The 20,025-nt window shown below is 41.5% G+C and overlaps 1 protein-coding gene across 2 annotated transcripts in view; it reads right to left on the reverse strand.

Moving 5' to 3' along the window:
* Positions 1 to 19,038, reverse strand: part of cwc22 (CWC22 spliceosome associated protein) — a 96,357-nt gene extending 77,319 nt beyond the window's left edge. The window contains exon 1 of one of the 2 annotated variants that reach the window (XM_078228506.1): positions 18,802 to 19,038. In XM_078228506.1, the coding sequence (XP_078084632.1) occupies positions 18,802 to 18,812 (11 nt within the window). In that variant the 5' untranslated portion in view covers positions 18,813 to 19,038. The remainder of the gene's footprint in view (positions 1 to 18,801) is intronic. The other variant, XM_078228507.1, reaches the window with a different exon arrangement.
* Between the last annotated feature and the right edge of the window lie 987 nt (positions 19,039 to 20,025).

Consider the following 20,025-nt stretch of genomic DNA (forward strand, 5'->3'; position numbering starts at 1 on the left):
CTGGCGACGCCATCTACCGACAAAATCCCTCTAACTATACTTCAAAAGTAAGCCATTGGCTGGAAATCATTTGAGTCTTTGACACATCAAAAATATTAAAAGCACTATATAAATGCATTTTCATTTTACCTTGTCTAAAAATGTACACATAATTACCTTCAATTTTTAAACTCAGAAGGAAGCTTACACTAGATGCTCTTATATGAACTGAACTCATACCCACATATTGCTCCATGCAAAGATGCTAATATTCATAGGAACATACAACTTAGGAGCCAGAGTAGGCCATTCAGCACTTCAAGCCTGCTCTGCCATTCAGTAAGATCAGTTTGTGGTCTCAACTCCACTTTCCTGTCTGCCCCTCAGAACCCTCGACTCCCCTTTGCATCAAAAATCTGTCTAACTGCCATGAATACAGTCAATGACCCTAGCCTCTACTGATCTCTGTGGAAGAGAATTCCACAGACTAACAAGGTTCAAGAAAAAAGATTTCTCCTCGTCTGCTAGTTCTTGTCTCTCTCAAGTGGAAACATCCTCTTACTCTCTGCCCAATCAAGTCCCCTCAAGATTTTGTGCGTTTCAATAAGATCACCTTTCATTCTTCTAAACTCCAATGGATATAGAAAGGACTTGTTCAACCTTTCATAAGATGAGCTCTTCATCCTAGCAATGAGTCGAGTGAACCATCTCCGAACTGTTTCTCATACAATTGTATTTTCTTTCAATAAGGGGACCAAAACTGTACATAGTATTCCAGATATCTTCTCATCAATGCCCTGTACAGTTGCAATATAATGTCCTTACTTTAATATTGCATTCCTCTTGCAATAAATGCTAACATTCCATTTGCTTTCCTAATCACTTGCTAAACCTGCACACTAACTTTTGTTGATTTGTGTACCAAGTCACCCAGATCCCTCTGCATCACTGAGTTCTGCAACCTCCCTCAATTTAAGTTTTCTATTCTTCCTGCCAAAGTGGACAAACTCAATCACATTGCACATCACTTAATGAAATTTTTGCCTGTTCACATAACCTGTCCATATTCCTGTGCAGACACTCTATCACTTACTCTCCTAAGTACTTTGGTGTCATCAACAAATTTTGCAACCATACATTCAGTCCCTTTATCCAAATCGTTCATTCATATAAACTGTAAATAGCAGAGGCCTCAGCACTGATGCCTGTGGCACTCCATTTAGTTACAGCCTGCCAACCTGAAAAAGAGCCATTTTTCCCTACTCTCTGCTTCCTGTTAGCTAACCAATCCTTTAACCTTGATAATATGCTACCCCCTTCATCATGAGATCTTATCTTGTGATATAACATTTGATATGGCATCTTATCAAAAGATTAATCCTGTCCCATTGCTCATTACCAGGTCTAGAATATCCTGCTCCCTGGTTGGCCCGAGAACATACTGCCTCAAGAAATTTCCCACATAACCTGGAAGATGAGTTCATAGTTTATCACTGAATCTCATTTGTCTAATCCACATGTAGATTGAAGTCACCCATGATTACTGTGGTACCTTTCTCACATGCCCCATTTATTTCTTCCTGTGCACTTTGTCTAACAACGTAACTACTGTTCGAAGACCTATAAACAACTCCCACAAGTGACCTCTTACTTTTCCTAGAGGTCTCACCTCTACCCAAATTGTGTCACAGAATCAACATCATGCTCTTTCAAGCCAAAAGGGCATCTCTCACTAGAGCACTAATGACATCCTTTAATTAACAGAGCTACCCTACCAGCTTTTCTTAGCTTCCTATCTTTTCCAAATATCAAATACCCTATAATATTCAGGTCCCAGCCTTGGTCACCTTGCAACCACATCTCTATGATGACTTATCAGCTTATTAATATTTATTTCTATCTGTGCGAACAATTCATCTATTTTGTTATGAATACTGTGCACAGATACAGGGCCTTTAATTGTATCTTCTGATTATTTTTGCAAACTTTGGCCTTATCTGCTGCTGCACTTTTAAGTTTGTATGCTCTGTCCCTTCCTGCCACATTCTGGTTATCTTTACCCAAATCACTCCCCTGCTCTATTATCTCATCGCTATCCTTGCATTTACTACATCTCCTTTCAAATGATCTCTTCTCCCCACTCTTTAGTTAAAGCCCTCTCTACCACCCTAGTTACACAACTCGACAGGACACTGGTCCCAGCTTGTTTCAGATGAGGGCCATTCCAAAGATTTAGTTCCTAGACCTCATTAATTGAAACACATTTATCCCACATGTTTGAGCCATGCATTCATCTCTCTCATCTTATTTACCCTACACAAATTTGTTTGTAGCACAGGTAATAATCCAGAGATTATTTTTGAGGTTCTTTGTTTCAATTTAGCCCTCAGCTGCTCCTAAGCCCCATGCAGAACCTCTTTCCTAGTCCTATTTGTCACTGGTACCAACGTAGACCACAACAACTAGATCATCCTCCTCCCTAGCCCCAGGCAGATGTCCCAAACTCTGGCATCAGGCCAGCAACACAGCCGTTGATATGCATATTCCCGGCTGCAGAGAACTGTGTCAATTCCCCCTCTGACTATACTGTCCCCTATTCCCACTACAATCCTATTCACACCCCCACCCAGACTTGAATGGCTTCCTCTGCCACAGTGCCATTGCCAGTATGCTCATTCACCCTGCAGTCCCTGCTTTCATCCATACAGGCTACAAGAACCTCAAACCTGTTGGACAATTGAAAAAACTAAGGCTTCTCCACTTGTATCTTATCAACCCCCCTAACTGCCTCAGTCACATCCTCCTGTCCCTGACTATTCATCAAATCAAAAGACTGTATCCTAAGGGGTGTGACCACCTTCTGGAACCAAGTAACCAGGTAGCTTTCCCCTCCCTGGTGCATCGCAATGTCTGCAGCTCGGTCTCCAGCTCAATGACTCGGAATCGAAGCTACTCAAGCCTCTGACACATATTACAAACCTGTTTGCCTTGGATCACACTCTTATCCAGGAACTCCCACATTCTGCAGTCACAACACTTCACCTTCCATTCCATCTTTGTTGTGCGTTAATTATTACCATTTTATTATGCAGCCAGCTGAACTAAAATTATATGATCTGCAAAGTATACATTCGGTTTGAAGTATGGACAGAAGGATCACTGAATGGCACAATTTACTCAAAACTGGGTGGTTTCAAATATTCACAAGTGTTGCCAAATGCATTGTTAATTCCTTGCTTCAGTTCTTAACATGAATAACATGGAGTTTTCAGGAGCATTTGGACATATTCTAGAAGCAAGATTTTACCACTGAAAATAAATTGCAGTTTATATCCGAAGTGGTAAAACAGCACCACCATCAGGCGCCAGGAAAGTATAGAAACCTTCTATGACAGACCAACTAGTGAACTTTTCATTTGGAGACTGAAGACTGCAGGGACCAGCAATCAGTATTGGAGACTGTTAGAAGCGATGGAGCCTTGAAGGAGTACACAGTGCAGGCCGTGGCACCAATGTAGACAGGAAGGAACAAGGAAGAATGTGGTTGATATCGGGGATTCCATAGTTAGGGGGACAGATATGCATTTCTATACCATCACTGTAAATGCTACAAGGTACGTTACCTCCCTGGTGCCACGATAAAGGACAGCACAGGCTGCGTGGTGGCACAGTGGTTAGCACTGCTGCCTCACAGCGCCAGTGACCTGGGTTCGATTCCTGGATTGGGTCACTGTCTGCGTGGAGTTTGCACGTTCTCCCTGTGTCTGCTCCGGTTTCCTCCCACAGTCCAAAAACGTGCAGGTTAGGTGAATTGGCCACGCTAAATTCTCCCTCTGTACCCGAACAGGCACCAGAATGTGGCGACTACGGGATTTTCACAGTAACTTCATTGCATGTGAATGTAAGCCTACTTGTGACTAATAAATAAACTTACTTAAACTTAGCGAAAAAAAGGATTCAGAATATTCTGCAGAGGGGATACAGTGAGCCATAAATTTGGGTACACATTGGTACCCATGACATAGAGGGGTAAGTACTGATGTTGTAAAGTCAGATTTCAGGGGCTAGGGACAAAGTTAAAGAGTAGAATTTTAAAGATAATCATTTCTGGATTACCCCTACTGTCACAGGCTATTCAGAGTTGAAATAGCAATCTACAAAGCATCAACCTATGACTTGAAGCCTGGTGCAGGACTGACAGCTTCAGTTTCTTGGGGCGTAGGGACATTTTCTGGGGCAGGAGGCATCGCTTCTAAAGCAACGGTTGCACCCCCACAGGGCTGGGATAATGTCCTTGTGGAAAAGTTCTCAACTGTGGTTGGAGAGAGTTTAAACTATGAGGAATACAAGGAGAGGTGAAGAATGCACGTATGTAAGTGCACAAAGTCTGTTAAATAGGTTGGTAAACTACAAAAACAAATAGTCATGTGGGAATATGATCTAAGAAAAATGTTGAGGTTTGGACACTTAATATTCAGGGATACAACGTGTCAAGAAAAGAGGAGGAAGGAAAAAGGGAATTATGGAGCCGTACTGATTAGGGAAGACACGGCAGTGTTTCAAAATGATGATGTCCTTGAGGGGGTGTAATCCATTTGTTTACAATTGATAAACAAAAAGGCTACAATCATCCTCCAAATAGTGAGCGAGATGGAGGCAGAATAATGATATTGGGGATTTTAATCGCCCAAATATCGATTGGGATAATGCTACAGAAAAGGAAAGGAAGGTAAGAAATATCTATAAGAACTTCCTTAACCATTATATTTCAATCCAACTTGGAAGGAGGCATTGGTGAAACTGGTGCTGGGAAATGAGGTGGGCCAAGTAACAAAGCCAGGTTTCAACTGACCTTATTTCATCAATGACTCAGCATCGAGTAAATACTGGCTCTCTGTACAACAATCCAACAGTCAGCCCCATTCCCCTGCTCTAATCCTGTATTCCTGCAGGTATATTTCCCTCAGGTGTCCACTCAATTTCCTTTTGAAATCATTAATTGCCCCTGCTTCCATTACCCAAATTAGAGGTCAGTACCTCTCATTGTATAAAAACTTTTCCTCACATTCACTTCCCCACCACACCTTTGCCCAAAACCATAAACCTGTGAAACCTAGTCTTTTCCCATCAGCTAATGGATACAGCTTTATTGACCTTATTTAAACTCATTATGATCTTATACACCTCTGTCAAATCTCCCTTAAATCTCCTTTGCTCCAAGAGAACCTCAGCTTCCCACAGGGTTGATGCTGCAGAAAAGCAAGGGGCAGACAGTGATCCCCAAGTGTCTACAGGGAAACATTTGGCTCAGAGTCCAAAGTAGAATATTTCAGTTAGATGAGAAGGGATCTTCGTCAGCGTAAAATGGGAGCAAAGTCAGATGGGAAAAACTGGAACTGGAACAATGGGGACTTCTTTTTAAGACAAGGGTTCACAAACGGTGAGCCATGACCCCTGATGGGCTTGCAGAGATCACATTTATGATAGAGTTCCCCCTCTGGTTAGGCAGCAATGGTGACTGTAGAGAGAACACTGACAGGTTAACGCTGGACCCACAGGGTCAAAGCTGCCGAAGAGCAGGGAGTGGACAGCGCGCCCAAAGTACCCTTCATCAACAGAAATCACTGAGTGGCATGTGTGAGTGGGCCTGGGATGTCTGTGCACCAACTTGGTGCAGGTATAGGCCAGCATGTGTAACTCAGTCACTAACTAAATGTGAGAAAAACCAGGAGGTCATGCAGCTGTGCTGGGAAGATAAGTGGCAGTTTCAAACTTTACTGCATTTCTGGTTCTGTTTCCCTGTTGTACAGGCTCCTTACCCCAGGACAGTGTCACACACACTGATTACATACAATGATTAAATAGGATTGGTAAAGAAAAGCTGTTGCCATTGGGCGAGAGTTGCAATGGAGTTGTGAGGAAGAGTTTTTTAATGCAGTGACAAACTCACTGCCTACAGGGTAGTGGAAGCAGGGTCGATTAAGGAATTCAAAAGGAAATTGTATGAGCATTTGAAGGAAATAAATTTGCAGTAATACGGGAACAGAGCAGAGGAATGGGACTGACCGGATTAGTCATAATCATAGAGTTTTACAGCACAGCAAGTGGCCCTTGGCTCATGTCCGTGCCAGCCATAAAGCACTCAAACATTCTATTTCCATTTTCCACAACTGGGTCCGTAGCCTTGTGTGCAATGGTTTTTCAAGTGTTCATCTAAATGCTTCTTAAATGTGAGGGTTCCTGCCTTGATTACCCTTTCAGGCAGCGTGTTCCAGATTCCCACCACCCTCTGGGAGGAAAAGTTTTTTCATCAAAACCCCTCCAAATCTCCTGCCTCTGATCTTAAATTTAAGGCCCCTGGTTATTGACCCTGTTTAGCAAGGGGAAAAGTTTCTTCCTATCTACTATATCTATGTCCCTCATGAGGAAAACAACTCCATCCTAACCAGCCTCTCTTCATAGTTGAAACACTCCAGCCCAGGCAACTTCCTGATGAATCTCCTCTGCACTTTCTAGTGCTCTACATGGAACCAATATGGGCTCGAAGGGCTAAGGGGCCCTCCATGAGCGATCATGCCTGAGAAAAAGAACACCTGCAGTACATGAAAGTCCACTTGATGGACATTTACATAACTTAATTACAGAACAACTGCAGTCAGGGAAAATCCCCAGTTGTACTACTTCTGCATTTTACCATGAAATCTTGCTAACCTTGGGAAGATAATACCTGGTCAGATTAAGATTTAAACCAAATTATTTTACCAAGCTATGCAAGTGTCACATTAAAAGAAATAAAAATTATGCATAATCATTCTGATTGCATTTTCAATAGAAAGATTTGAATATTCTGTAACTAAGCAAGACATGGAAAAACAATCAAGTTCCAGTTTTCTAATCCTACGGAGCACTTGTTTTCAATTCACCATTTTTTTTCAGTTTATCATCTTTCAGTTTCTCAGTGAAGGACAGAAACTACATGCAATTTGAGAAATGGGGATTTCCAAACCAAGTTCTTAAATCAACATCAATAGCAAAGACAAGAACTCAAAGTATAATAAAGCATTTTTAAAACACCTTTAATGTTTGAAGATGTCCCAAGGCATTCACAGCCAATGAAGTACTTTAAGCATAGCCACTGCTGTAATATACAGAAATGTGGCAAAAGGCCATGAAATCAATTAATAGTTCATCTGTTTTACTGATGCCAGTGGAAGGATAAATATTGGCCACTGCACCAAAACTACCCTGCTCTTTAAATAATGCCATGGGGTCTTTTACATTGTGGAGGAAGTTTAATATCTCATCCAAAAGAAAGTACCCACAACATGCAGCATTTCCACAGTACTGCATAATTGCTCAAATCTTTGGAGTGTGGTTTGAACCCATGAAAACCAAGTATCTTCGACGAGAGAGTCCCCTGTGAGCTAAGGCCAACACGTAAATGATGAAACCTTTTTTCAAAGATCAGTCTGCATGCTTGCCACCTCGCAGCCAATTATAAAGGCCCTAACTGAAATGAATTTGGGCAATCTTAATGTGATTCTAAATTGATGCAAGCTCAGATCACAAAGCTGATTGTTGTATTACTCAGAAGTAACAAAGATACGGAAAGGATGTCAGGCACTGGTACAATGCAGGTGTTTCAACTGCAGGGTGAAAGCACGCTCTATTTACGCACATCCTGAGCACTTGCCAAGAGATTATTGTTGAATTCTCCTAGTTTTGGTGGGGTGGTGGAGGTTTTGCTCTAGCCTTTGCATTTTAGCCTGTATCTATAAAATTATGATGTGGAGATGCCGGCGTTGGACTGGGGTAAGCACAGTAAGAAGTCTCACAACACCAGGTTAAAATCCAACAGGTTTATTTGGTAGCAAATACCATAAGCTTTCAGAGCACTGCTCCTTCGTCAGATGGAGTGGATAACTGCTCTCAAACAGTGCACAGACACAGAAATCAAGTTACAGAATACTAATTAGAATGCAAATCTCTACAGCCAGCCAGGTCTTAAAGGTGCAGACAATGTGGGTGGAGGGAGCATTCAACACAGGTTAAAGAGATGTGTATTGTCTCCAGACAGAACAGCTAGTGAAATTCTGCAAGATCAGGGGGAAAGCTGTGGGGGTTACTGATAATGTGACATAAATCCAACATCCCGGTTTAGGCCGTCCTCATGTGTGCGGAACTTGGCTATCAGTTTCTGCTCAGCGACTCTGCGCTGTCGTGTGTCGTGAAGGCCGCCTTGGAGAACGCTTACCTGAAGATCCAAGGCTGAATGCCCGTGACTGCTGAAGTGCTCCCCCACAGGAAGAGAACAGTCTTGCCTGTGGGGGAGCACTTCAGCAGTCACGGGCATTCAGCCTTGGATCTTCAGGTAAGCGTTCTCCAAGGCGGCCTTCACGACACACGACAGCGCAGAGTCGCTGAGCAGAAACTGATAGCCAAGTTCCGCACACATGAGGACGGCCTAAACCGGGATGTTGGATTTATGTCACATTATCAGTAACCCCCACAGCTTTCCCCCTGATCTTGCAGAATCTCACTAGCTGTTCTGTCTGGAGACAATACACATCTCTTTAACCTGTGTTGAATGCTCCCTCCACCCACATTGTCTGTACCTTTAAGACCTGGCTGGCTGTAGAGATTTGCATTCTAATTAGTATTCTGTAACTTGATTTCTGTGTCTGTGCACTGTTTGAGAGCAGATATCCACTCCATCTGACGAAGGAGCAGTGCTCCGAAAGCTTATGGTATTTGCTACCAAATAAACCTGTTGGACTTTTAATTACTATTTCATGTAGAAGATCTTCAGTCCATATAATCCACCGTTTCATTAGGTGCACTTCTAATATTGCAAATCTGATTTATTGACTGGAACAAGTTTAGTTCTTTATTGAGATAGATTCAGATTTATTTTACCACTAACAGTAACCTGTTCCAAAGCCACCAATCCTTTACAAAAAGGTTTCTCCTTCATTTCCTTCCAATCTTTTTTTGGTCCCGAAAACATGATTTTCACAATGTTCACAGCATCCATTTCCAACTCCAACTTACAAAGACTCATCAAACAATACCCTGTCCAGCACAATGTCACACAATGTCCCACATACCAATCAGCCCTGCATTTGACAACTTTCATTGTTTCCTACTGCACAGCATGTCAATTTTAAAATCTGCTTTCTCATCTTCAATCCATGGCCTCATTGCATTGCACCTCTGCAATTTTCACCAGCCTTTATGTCCCAGTTTGCACCTCTTCCGATTGTGGTCTAACTATAGAATCCTACAGTGCCGAAGGAGACCAATCGGTCCATTGAGACTGCACAGACCACAATCCCACCCAGGCTCTATCTCCATTACCCCATAAACCCAATGTATTTACCCGAGCTAATCCCCCTGACACTAAGGGGTAATTTAACATGGCCAATCCACCGAACCCACACGTCTTTGGACTGTGGGAGGAAACCAGAGCACCCAGAGGAGAACATGCTAACTAAACCATCCAAAGATGTGCGGGTTAGGTTGATTGGCCAGGTTAAAAATTGCCCCTTAGAGTCCTGGGATGTGTAGGTTAGAGGGATTAGCGGGTAAAATATGTGGGGGTAGGGCCTGGGTGGGATTGTGGTCAGTGCAGACTCGATGGGCCGAATGGCCTCCTTCTGCACTGTAGGGTTTCTATGATTTCTATGATTCAAACACAGACAGTGACCCAAGCCGGGAACCGAACCCGGGTCCCTAGTGCTAAGGCAGCAGTACTAACCACAGTGCCGGCCCAAATTGTTCACCCTCCCTCTGCCACTAGAAACAGATAGCTAAACCAAAACTGGACATATAATATCTGTGTTTTCAAAGAATTAGGTGCAAGCCCCAGCTCATTGGTAGCACTCGCGCTTAAAGTCAGGCGTTTAAGTCCCACTGCAGAGATTTTAACACAATTCAAACTGACACTTCAAAATAGTACTGAGAGGGGACAGAATTGGTGATCATAGAAATCATAGAAAACCTACAGTGCAGAAAGAGGCCATTCGGCCCATCGAGTCTGCACCGACTACAATCCCACCCAGGCCCTACCCCCATATCCCTACATATTTACCCTCTAATCCCTCGAACCTACACATCTCAGTACACTAAGGGGCAATTTTAGCATGGCCAATCAACCTAACCCGCACATCTTTGGACTGTGGGAGGAAACCGGAGCACCCGGAGGAAACCCACGCAGACACGGGGAGAATGTGCAAACTACACACAGACATTGACCCAAGCCGGGAATCGATGGTGTCCTCTTTTGAGGAAAAAAAAGTATGGGCCAATTTATCTCAAAGCTGATTGTGTAACATTCTGCAGAACAAATTGGCTCCTGCATTTTCACACATTACATCATTACACTACACTTCAAAACAACTTGACATAGCGAAGCACTTTGTGACTTCTGGAGGAGATGAAAGATGTGATCTAAAGTTCATATGTCCACTTTATGCACCTCAGCAACCAAGAAACTCAAAAAACTTCGGGCACTTATTAAAAATCATTATAATTCCAGACTGTGATCAATTTCCATCAAATACAAAATCATATAATTTAGGTGATAAATTTTAATCACCATCATACATAGAATTGAGGAGAAATATCTTATGCGAGGGGTTTGACGATGCTTCGCCACAGGGAGAAGCAGAGGCAGAGTGGAAATGTTGAGAGATATTTGAGGAAATCAGCACTCATCTGTTAACTGATCTTACTGCTTTGCGAATAACGACATGCAAAATGCCAGCAAAGTTTTCCCCTATAGAGCCTTGCCTGAATAAAGGTTTAACAAGTAGAAGGCTTCCAGACTTCATCAGTACAACCACACGCAATTCAGTGGCTTCACAAGATTTAACAATTCTTCCTCTAAATCACAAGTACAAACAACAAGTTGGAAGATTGCTTGGAGGAAGAGTGAACAATATATTATTGGTGTTCACTCTTTGTTAAGAGAGATACAGATGGGGATCATCAGTTTTCAACCTCATATTTCAAAAGGACTTTTTAAAGTGGATGGGGAACACAAAGTAATCTTTTTAATTATCAATTTAAAACAATCCTTCTAAAATTTAATTAAAATAAATTTTAGATTTTGGCAGTATTTAGGATACCATTCCTAAAACCAACTTCTATATAGCATCTGCGTCACATGCACTATTCACCTTCTCATCCTTCTATTTTGAGAAGTGCATCTGAAATTTCAAACTTAAAAGCAACACCAAAACATGAGTTCGTGAGAATCAAGACTTAAAGTCTTACATTAGGTCCCAAATGGCACATTTAAATTGCAATAGACTGGTAATTAAATTGCCATGCTTTTAAAATATGGGAACTATTTAACATACGAGATTAAAACATTGTCCTTTCATCTCTGTATGAATATAGCCAAAATAGATAGGATGACCAGAAACCTTTAATTTTAGCCAGTTCTCAGACTTGAATATTAAATACCAATTTTCAGCCTGCCTGATTCATCCTGTCAAGGCATCCATGATAAGATATCTAAATCAATCAGTATAGAATAAAGCAAAAGGTCCTGTAATATTTATTACTGAAGCATTTGCTTGTCCTAACATTGCACGTGACTTATATTACCTCAAGATAATTTACATAGTAATACTGTAATCAAAATTACAGGTTGAATACAGACGAAAAGCTTGTGAAACAATTTACAGCTTTACTGGATACTCAAACAAGTCAACATTCATTTCTCTATTCTAATAATATTTACATCTGCTGTCACTTTGTGTTTTTGAAAGATGTCAAACTTGCAAGTATGGCCTCAGCAGTGTCATATCACAAATCAAGTTCATAATTACCTAAGAAAAAAGTATTAAAGAAATGGCCAGGAAAATCTTGAATGAAGTTCAAAGAGCAACAGTAAGCGGATAAAGCAGAGGAATGGGTTATTCCATCTACAGAATGACGAAACAGGATTATCCCAACACTTGCACCTTCAAGGCCATGAGTATTATGGGTGACTTGATTAACAATATTTGAACATTTGGCAGATAAAGTTTCCCACATGTGTCATACAAGTGCCACACCACAAGCTCCAGGGAGAATCAGACTGCCAGTGCCTGCTGCCAACCAGGTAGACAGTCTAACATCCTATGCTGGACAGGACAAAGAACGATGACCAAGTACACAAGCTCTAAATAAAACTCCATGAAATACAGAAAATGATCTTTAAAAAATCATAAGACTGAGAGGTGCTAAAATGCATTTATATGGCACCTTTAATGTAAATAAAATCACAACGCACTTAACAGGGGCATTATATAACCAAGTGACTCCGAGCTATGTCAAGGTGACATTAAGATACATGACCAAATACTTGATGAAAGAAGTAGGTTATCAGAGTACCTTAATGGAGGAAAGAAAGGTCAAAAGGCAGAGAGGTTTAGGAAACGAATCCTCCAGATTAGGCCCTAGGTAACTAATGGAGAGCAGATATCTCAGAGCTGTATGGCTAGAAGAGATCATAGAGATAGGAGAGGCGAGGCCATAGAGATATTTGAGAACAAGGAACGGAGTTGTTTAAATTGTTCTTCCATTTCTAAGGCTACCAATCCCACATGAATTGGCAAAAAACAATCACTAAAATAAATGAGAACTTGCTTTGATCTATCTTCTTTGATGTCTGAGCTACCTGAGAAATACTACCAAAGTAAACTTTAAAATGCAAGATTCTATATCTATAAAGCAATCCAGAATAAATCAATCACACTGATTTCTAGACTTGTATGAATTCTGTTCTAAATCCTGGAGAATATTTTCTCACAAATGCAACTCCACTGTCAGGTCTTGTGTTCAACTTGGAGTGCCTGGTTGGAGTTTGCATTGTTGGCAAATATCAGTGGATGCATAGGTTCATCCAAATTGGAACAAGTCACCAGAATGTAGCTAGCTAGTCACACCACTTTTCCTAATGGTATAAGGGGAGTATACTAGAGGCTGCTGTTTCAAGCCTCACATATTGTCATTATCGACTAATGCTGTTTGCATATAGAATTTGTAATGTATGAAGTTTTGGACTGCATAAGTAACTCCTTGTTCTGCATTAGCTGCCTGTGCAATAAATCTGCCATTTATTTATTACCATTTGTTTATTTACTTTTCTTCTCTCAATAGGTCTCCTCAAAATAAACTGAACTTGGTAATTTTCCCCAAAAAACTAACTTCAATCATCATACTAAAAAGCAGCTCGTTAGCTGTGTGACAAATTCAATCTGCAATTACATTTCGTATATACAAAACAGCACAAATCACAACAGGACAACCACACACCATTCCAAACCAGAAACAAGAACTACATCCAAGAACAATTAACAATAAACACAATAACAAAGGGGATAAGGATACATTTGTGCAATGCATCTACAGAATGCGAGGCCAGGGTACTACGTGCAGTTTTGGGCACCCCATTATAAAAGGACAAAGGCAGAGGGAGTGCAAAGTGCAAACTTGTTCGGACAACACCAAGGCTTCAAAACTCATAAGAGGAAACTGAAGATTCTGGGACTGTTTTGACTCAAGTGAAGGAGGTTTAATTTCAGCAAACCGAATAGGAAATGATGCCCTCTGATTAAGAAGCCAGTATTGATGGGTCAATTTAAAAGTGTCACAGAAAACAAGTGAAGTCAAGAAACATTTCCTTCAAGAGAGAATTGTCAAAAGCATGGAATGATCTGTGCATACTTTAATGAGAAAGTGCTATCTATTTTAAAGTGAACGACAGATTAATCACTTGAAGCAAATAATGACAGGAATACGCGAACAGAACAGGACAGTGGGAACACTTTTGTATTGTTCCAGTCACAAGTCAGTACAGATACAATGAACTGAATGCTCTCTTTTTGGGCTCTTAATTTCTAGAATGTTCTTTTCCCAGTCTTTTGCTCCACAGTTTCTCAAACGTTTCTCAGTTCTCTTGGTTCTTTCAAAAGAAAACAACAAAACTTCAGGACATTTCAACAATCATTCATAAATAATGTTTTGTATGTGATATTTGACATATTCTTTTGGGCTTGCAAAGTAGATTTTAACTTTAAGTAGATTTTAACTTTAAGTTAAAAGTAAGTTATTTAAAATTTAAGAAGCGAGAGCAGAAGCAGATCCAAGTTTTGAGACCATACAGTGGGAACACAGATATAAAAATGCAAAACCCAACTAAGATGATCAACTGTTCACCATGGGAATTTTGTCATTTACTCAAGCTGCAGGAAGATAACCCACATTTCTGAAATCATTCGCATTTCATTACGGCCTTGATTATTGACAGCAGAACTCTACATCACTGGTACCTCGATGATCAATTTAGAATGCAAAGCGCAAACTGAGTGCTCAAACCCAATGCTGAATCAAAATAGTGAGCTGCACAAGATCAAATTGGAAATAGAGAAACCAGTGCAAACGGGAACAAATAAATCTGCAAACTAATACAAAATTATAGATACGTCTTGTTGTCATCTGGTACTTATACCAAGGTGGCTTTGCATGCTGTGATTTTGTTGCAAAGCAAAACAACAATTCCAAACAACTTTACTTTTGATTTTGTATTGGTACATCAAAATGATCAACTAAAAAATTTGTTAGCATACAATACATAGGTAAGTATTATATTTGTTTTGTATTAGGCAGCCAGGAGAGCCCTGAAAACATGCTGGCAAATGGCAAGGAATTAACACTGGTTGTACATTCTTCATAAATAAATCAACATGCTCTCCTGCAAAGCAATCCACCATTCAACGTTATGAACAACCCAACATCACCAACTAAAATTTGTTCCCCAGTAAGGGAAGAAGATAGAAGAGTAAATAACGAATAGATTTATTAAAGAAACCTATTGATTTACATTTAAACAATCATCTGGCAATTTAAAACAAACTATTAAGCTAAAAAAGACACTCTGTATTCAGTGCTGGACAAATTTAACATTTTCTTTGTAAAAGGAAATCTACCCAAGCTGTTTGTTGCAAACTCTATATATTTCATTTCAATGTTAATACTGTCACACCAATTTGAATACTGCCATTTTTTGATGCATCCACAAGATACGAGAACTCTGTGGTTACTTAACTCTTTTCTGCAATTTCATCATGATACGGTGTAGAGAGTGTAGCACCACAAAATCGACAGACATTTTAAAGTCAATTCTGCACAAGTTCATTCTGGACTGGAGTCAACCATCTTTTTCACCTGAAGAGCCTGTCAGAAGCCACAAGCTGAACATTCAGCATTTCTAAACCAAATACTTGGCAAGTTACCCAGTGTCTCTGGTAGAATGCATAATTTATATTTGTGTATAAATAGAATTAAAGTATACTTAACTCTGAATTATCGTGCTTTTTAAAAACTTTTGTCTGTGATTATTTTGTCAGTAAAGTCAACTTTAAAACAAATCCTAACTTAAGATGTTTGAAATTAAGGCAACTTTTTCAACTAATGATTCTTGTGATACAGAATAGCTTCTCATCCTGTATTTCAAACCAAAGGCATCATTTTTAATAATGGTGCAGTTATGCCACTCAAACTGGTTTATTTAGAGCATGGTGATGTTGCTCGTTATAACAATCATTTCAAACTGTGAAATGCAGCATAGTGATTAGGCCCACAATAAAAACACGGCTTTGACTTGACTTTTCAGACCTTTTTCACTCTAGTGCGTTCCAACTGCAACAAGTTGGGAATTGCAAATAAGATGTACAAGAGCTGCAAGTGCCTCGAAAGCCCGAGGTTGCAGAACCCTGCTCTGGACTGAAAGCTAAATGATTGATTTGGACAATGATGAGAAGTGGCCACAGAAGTGAATCCAATGCACTAAATATGAGCCACTTCCAACCACACTTTAAAATATCCTGCTAACTCCTATTCTTGCTTTTGCCATTCAAATCATTTTATATCAGTTTTTTAACCTCTCTCATTTCATACCACTTAATCTTCTCTTGCAATCTCCTGCATGGTCCTGAAGACCCTTTGAGCTCAAACTTGAGTAGAACCCAAATAAATGTTCCAGTTTTAATTCAAGGGAAACATCATAGAAAAAGGGAAATTAAAATCCATCTAAACAGATTCCAAGACATGAATTTGGAAATTTCAGATGATCAACAACTGTGCACATTTTGGCATATGGAAATATATGTAGACTTGGGGTTAGGGTCTGAAAATCAGGAATTCTTTGCAACAATCTGCAGAGAGCAGTGCAATTCAAGTTCATGTATATGTAATATTGCAATGAACATGCACAAACTACAAACACAAAGTTTTCACATCAGCCAGGAAGACAGGTGATTATATAGTGCCTTTCATATATATTTATTTGTCAGGGAATCCCAAAGCCCTTCCCAGCCAATCAAATTTTCAGGACAAAAACAAATTACTGCAGATGCTGGAATCTGAAACAAAACAGAAAATGCTGGGAAACCCCAGCAGGTCTGATAGCATCCGTGAAGAGAACAGAACTGGCCGTTCAAGTCTGGATGACTCATCAGCTCTGATGAAGAGTCATCCACACTTGAAATATTAGCTCTGTTCTCTCTCCACAGATGCTGTTGGACTTGTTCAAGTTCTTAGGAAAGGCAGTCACCACTTTTGTGCAGAAAATCTGGCAGTTAATTTGCACATAGTAAGAGCCCAATAACATGATAAACAAGATAATCTGATTTTCAACAATGTTGTTTGAGGGATAAATATTGACCTGGACGAACTCCCCTGGTTCTGCACAGTGCCAAAGACCTTTCCCATTCATTCAAGGGGGGTGATGAGACCTCAAGCAAAACATCTCAACCAAAAAACATCACCACCACCAACACCCTATATCCTCATTCCTTACCAACTTGTCCATCCAGATCACACAACCTACTGACACAGAGGTAAGAGTGTGACCACTGAACAAAGGTTGACACCTAAACTACACATCAGCTGCAACTATTGACAATCTATATTAATGACCTAGATGAAGAGACAGAAAATAATGTACCTAAGTTTACTGATAATGCATAGCTAAGTGGAAATGCAAGCTGTGAGGAGGACATTAGAGAGGCTGCAAAGAACTAGAGTCAGGTTAAGCGAAGGGGCAACAAGGCAGCAGAGGGAATATAAAATGTGGGGAAATGCAAGGTTATTCACTTTGGTGCTAAGAATAGAAATACCTCATGTTAAAATAATTGAAACTTGTTAATGTTCATGTTGTGAGACACTTGGGTGTACTCTTACAAGGTATACAAAGCAAGCATGTAAGTATAGCAAGCAATTAGGAAGACAGATTACATTTTAGCCTTTATTGCGAGGGCTGGAGTACAAGAATAAAAATGCCTTGCTACAATTATACAGGGTTTTGGTGAGGCCACACCTGGAATAGCGTGCGCTGTTTTGGTCCCCATATTTAAGTAAGAATTCACTTGCATTGGAGGCAGTACAGCAAATGTTCACGGTATTGGTCCCTGGGATGAGAGACTGAGTAAACTGAAACAATATTCTTTGGAGTTTAAAAGAATTGAGAGGCGATCTTTTTGAAAGATACTAGATTCTGAAGGGACTTGAGATTGTTTCCCCTGACAGGGGAAAGCTAAAACACAGGGGCACAGTCTCAGGACAAGGGACTGAAGAAATTTTCTTCACTCAAAGGGTCGTGAATCTTTGGAATTCTCTGGCCCAGAGATTTGTGGATGCTCTATTGTTGAGTACTTTTACTGAGATAGGCAGCTCAGGGAATCGAGAGACATGGAAAACAAGTGCAAAAGTAGTGTTGAAGAATTAGCCATGATTGTATTGAATGGCAGAGCAGGTTCAACAGCCTGTCTGGTCTTCTCCTATCTCTTGTGGGAAGACGGTTTGATTTATCCAACCTTACCAATGCTGGAGAAATCAATCACAGTTGTCACTTTAATCAAGACAGATAACCCAGAGCACATCAAAAATCAAATCTGGAACCTTGTTTGAAGTGCTTAAGCGGGCAATCATTTAGTTATTAAATTCATTATTAATTTTAAATATACAGACATAAAATCAAGAATATTTGCCACCAACTATGTGTTTTCATGCACCATTTTGGACATCTCTAGCTATGGATATACAAAACAATCCAGAGATGAATACACCAAATTCACTTCAATATTTACTACAAATATGGATTTTTTAACATGAAGTGAAATGAGATCAATAGTTTGTTCTACTGTATAAACAATTTCAGGCCCAAAAATAAAGCAAAACATGCCTGCAAAGTTTTAAACATGAATTTGGAAAGTCACTTCATCAAACCTAAAACAAATTATTGAATCAACCCTAGAAAAGCAAAACCCAAAACAACTGCTCAGCCAACAAGAAAGTAAGTGTTGGAAAACAGATATATTTCACCTTTGAAGTATCGGTTTTTAAATTCTGATCATTCTACCGCGAAGCAAAGCAATATTTTTTACAAGGACAAAGTTTACAGAAGAAGAAAAAAAGCTCAAGTTAAGAGGAGCTGCTTCAATCCGGAGTTCGGCCCAAGTTGGGACTCAGCAGGCTTTTCAGACATCAGCACTGATCTGTGGGCAGAGGGAGAGGCTGAAGTGCGCTCGCTGCCACCCGGGGCCTGGGCCTGAGTCAGGCCGCTGAGCCCGGGCAGAGCAGGGGGCCCCACACACACACACACTGCCTTGTGTGGGCCCCGGCCTCATCCTGCAGCGCGTCCACGACGGTTACCCGGTCGGCCGCACTCGCTGCCCGGCGTCCCGATCACCGGCCGCTCCAGGCGCTGCGGCCTGTCCTCCGGACGCGACCGAGAGCCGGCAGGAGCCCCGCGCGCGCTAACTCACTCACCGTCTGGGCATCTTGGAGCGCAAGGCGGCGGCGGCGACCCTCGTGCTCGGCCGGGCACCCCGCGCTGCTCCGCTTCCCCAACGAATAAAGTTCCCCGGCCCGCAGCCCCAACTTTCACTTTGCCATATGGTGCTGTGCTGTCCCACTGCAGGGAGACCGACACAGGCCGCACCGCTCCGCACACACCGGAGCAGCGCTGCCAGCCACAGCCAGCGCCCCCCTCAGTCCGGAGGCCTCAAGCGCAGGCCGCCGCCTCACACGCACTTGATGCGCGCGATCAATTGGACCAGGAAGCAAACTCTGCACTGGAGCAAGATTCATTCACATTGCAACACAGCAACAAGTTCCGACCCACACAGCAAATAACCACTTCCACACACACAAATAAATAGAATCTGAGCTCGTAAAATCTACTATAAAAGCAGGATTAGGCTAGCGAGTTGGATGATCAGCTATGATCATAATGAATGGACTTTAACCTGGTGTTGTGAGACTTCTTACTGTGCTTACCCCAGTCCAACGCCGGCATCTCCACATCATAATGAATGGTGCAGCAGGCTCGAAGGGCCAAATGACCTCCTCCTGCTCTTATCTTCTGTGTTTCCTTCTGTGGGCCATTGTATCTTTGCTGTAACTTGATTTCTGTAACTTGATTTCTGTGTCTCTGTGCACTGTTGGAGAACAGATTTTCACTCCATCTGACGAAGGGGCAGCGCTCCGAAAGCTTATGGTATTTGCTACCAAATAAACCTGTTGGACTTTAACCTGGTGTTGTGAGACTTCTTACTCCCATTTTATCTGCCAGTTGTCTGAAAAAAAAATCTTGGCTGGGATTCTCCCAAAAAAATTCTAAGTTCCCACCGTGCGGGAAAACAGGAGTAAATCCTGCCGGTATTTTTTAGCATACTCACCATAGCACATCTTTGACACTCTGAGCATTGCAGAGTGCCTCAGCGTGATTCACTCTGGTAAGTAGGGGGCAGGGCCTATTCCCACCCAAGAGGCTGCCAGTATAGCGCTGAGAGGCCCATTGCGCATGCGCTGATCTGTCAGAGGGGAGATCGGCGCATGCAGAATGGCCCATCCCCTCCCAATCCAGCCAGCCCCAACCCAACCCCCCAGCGACAGTCTGACCCGCCCCCTATGGCCAGCCCTGACCCCCGTCCCCATGGCAACCCTGAACCCATCCCACCCTGATGGCCAGCCCTGATTGCCGTCCTCCCT

Source organism: Mustelus asterias, chromosome 14 (genome assembly GCF_964213995.1).
Source record: "Mustelus asterias chromosome 14, sMusAst1.hap1.1, whole genome shotgun sequence".
In the NCBI taxonomy this organism is placed as follows: Eukaryota; Metazoa; Chordata; class Chondrichthyes; order Carcharhiniformes; family Triakidae; genus Mustelus; species Mustelus asterias.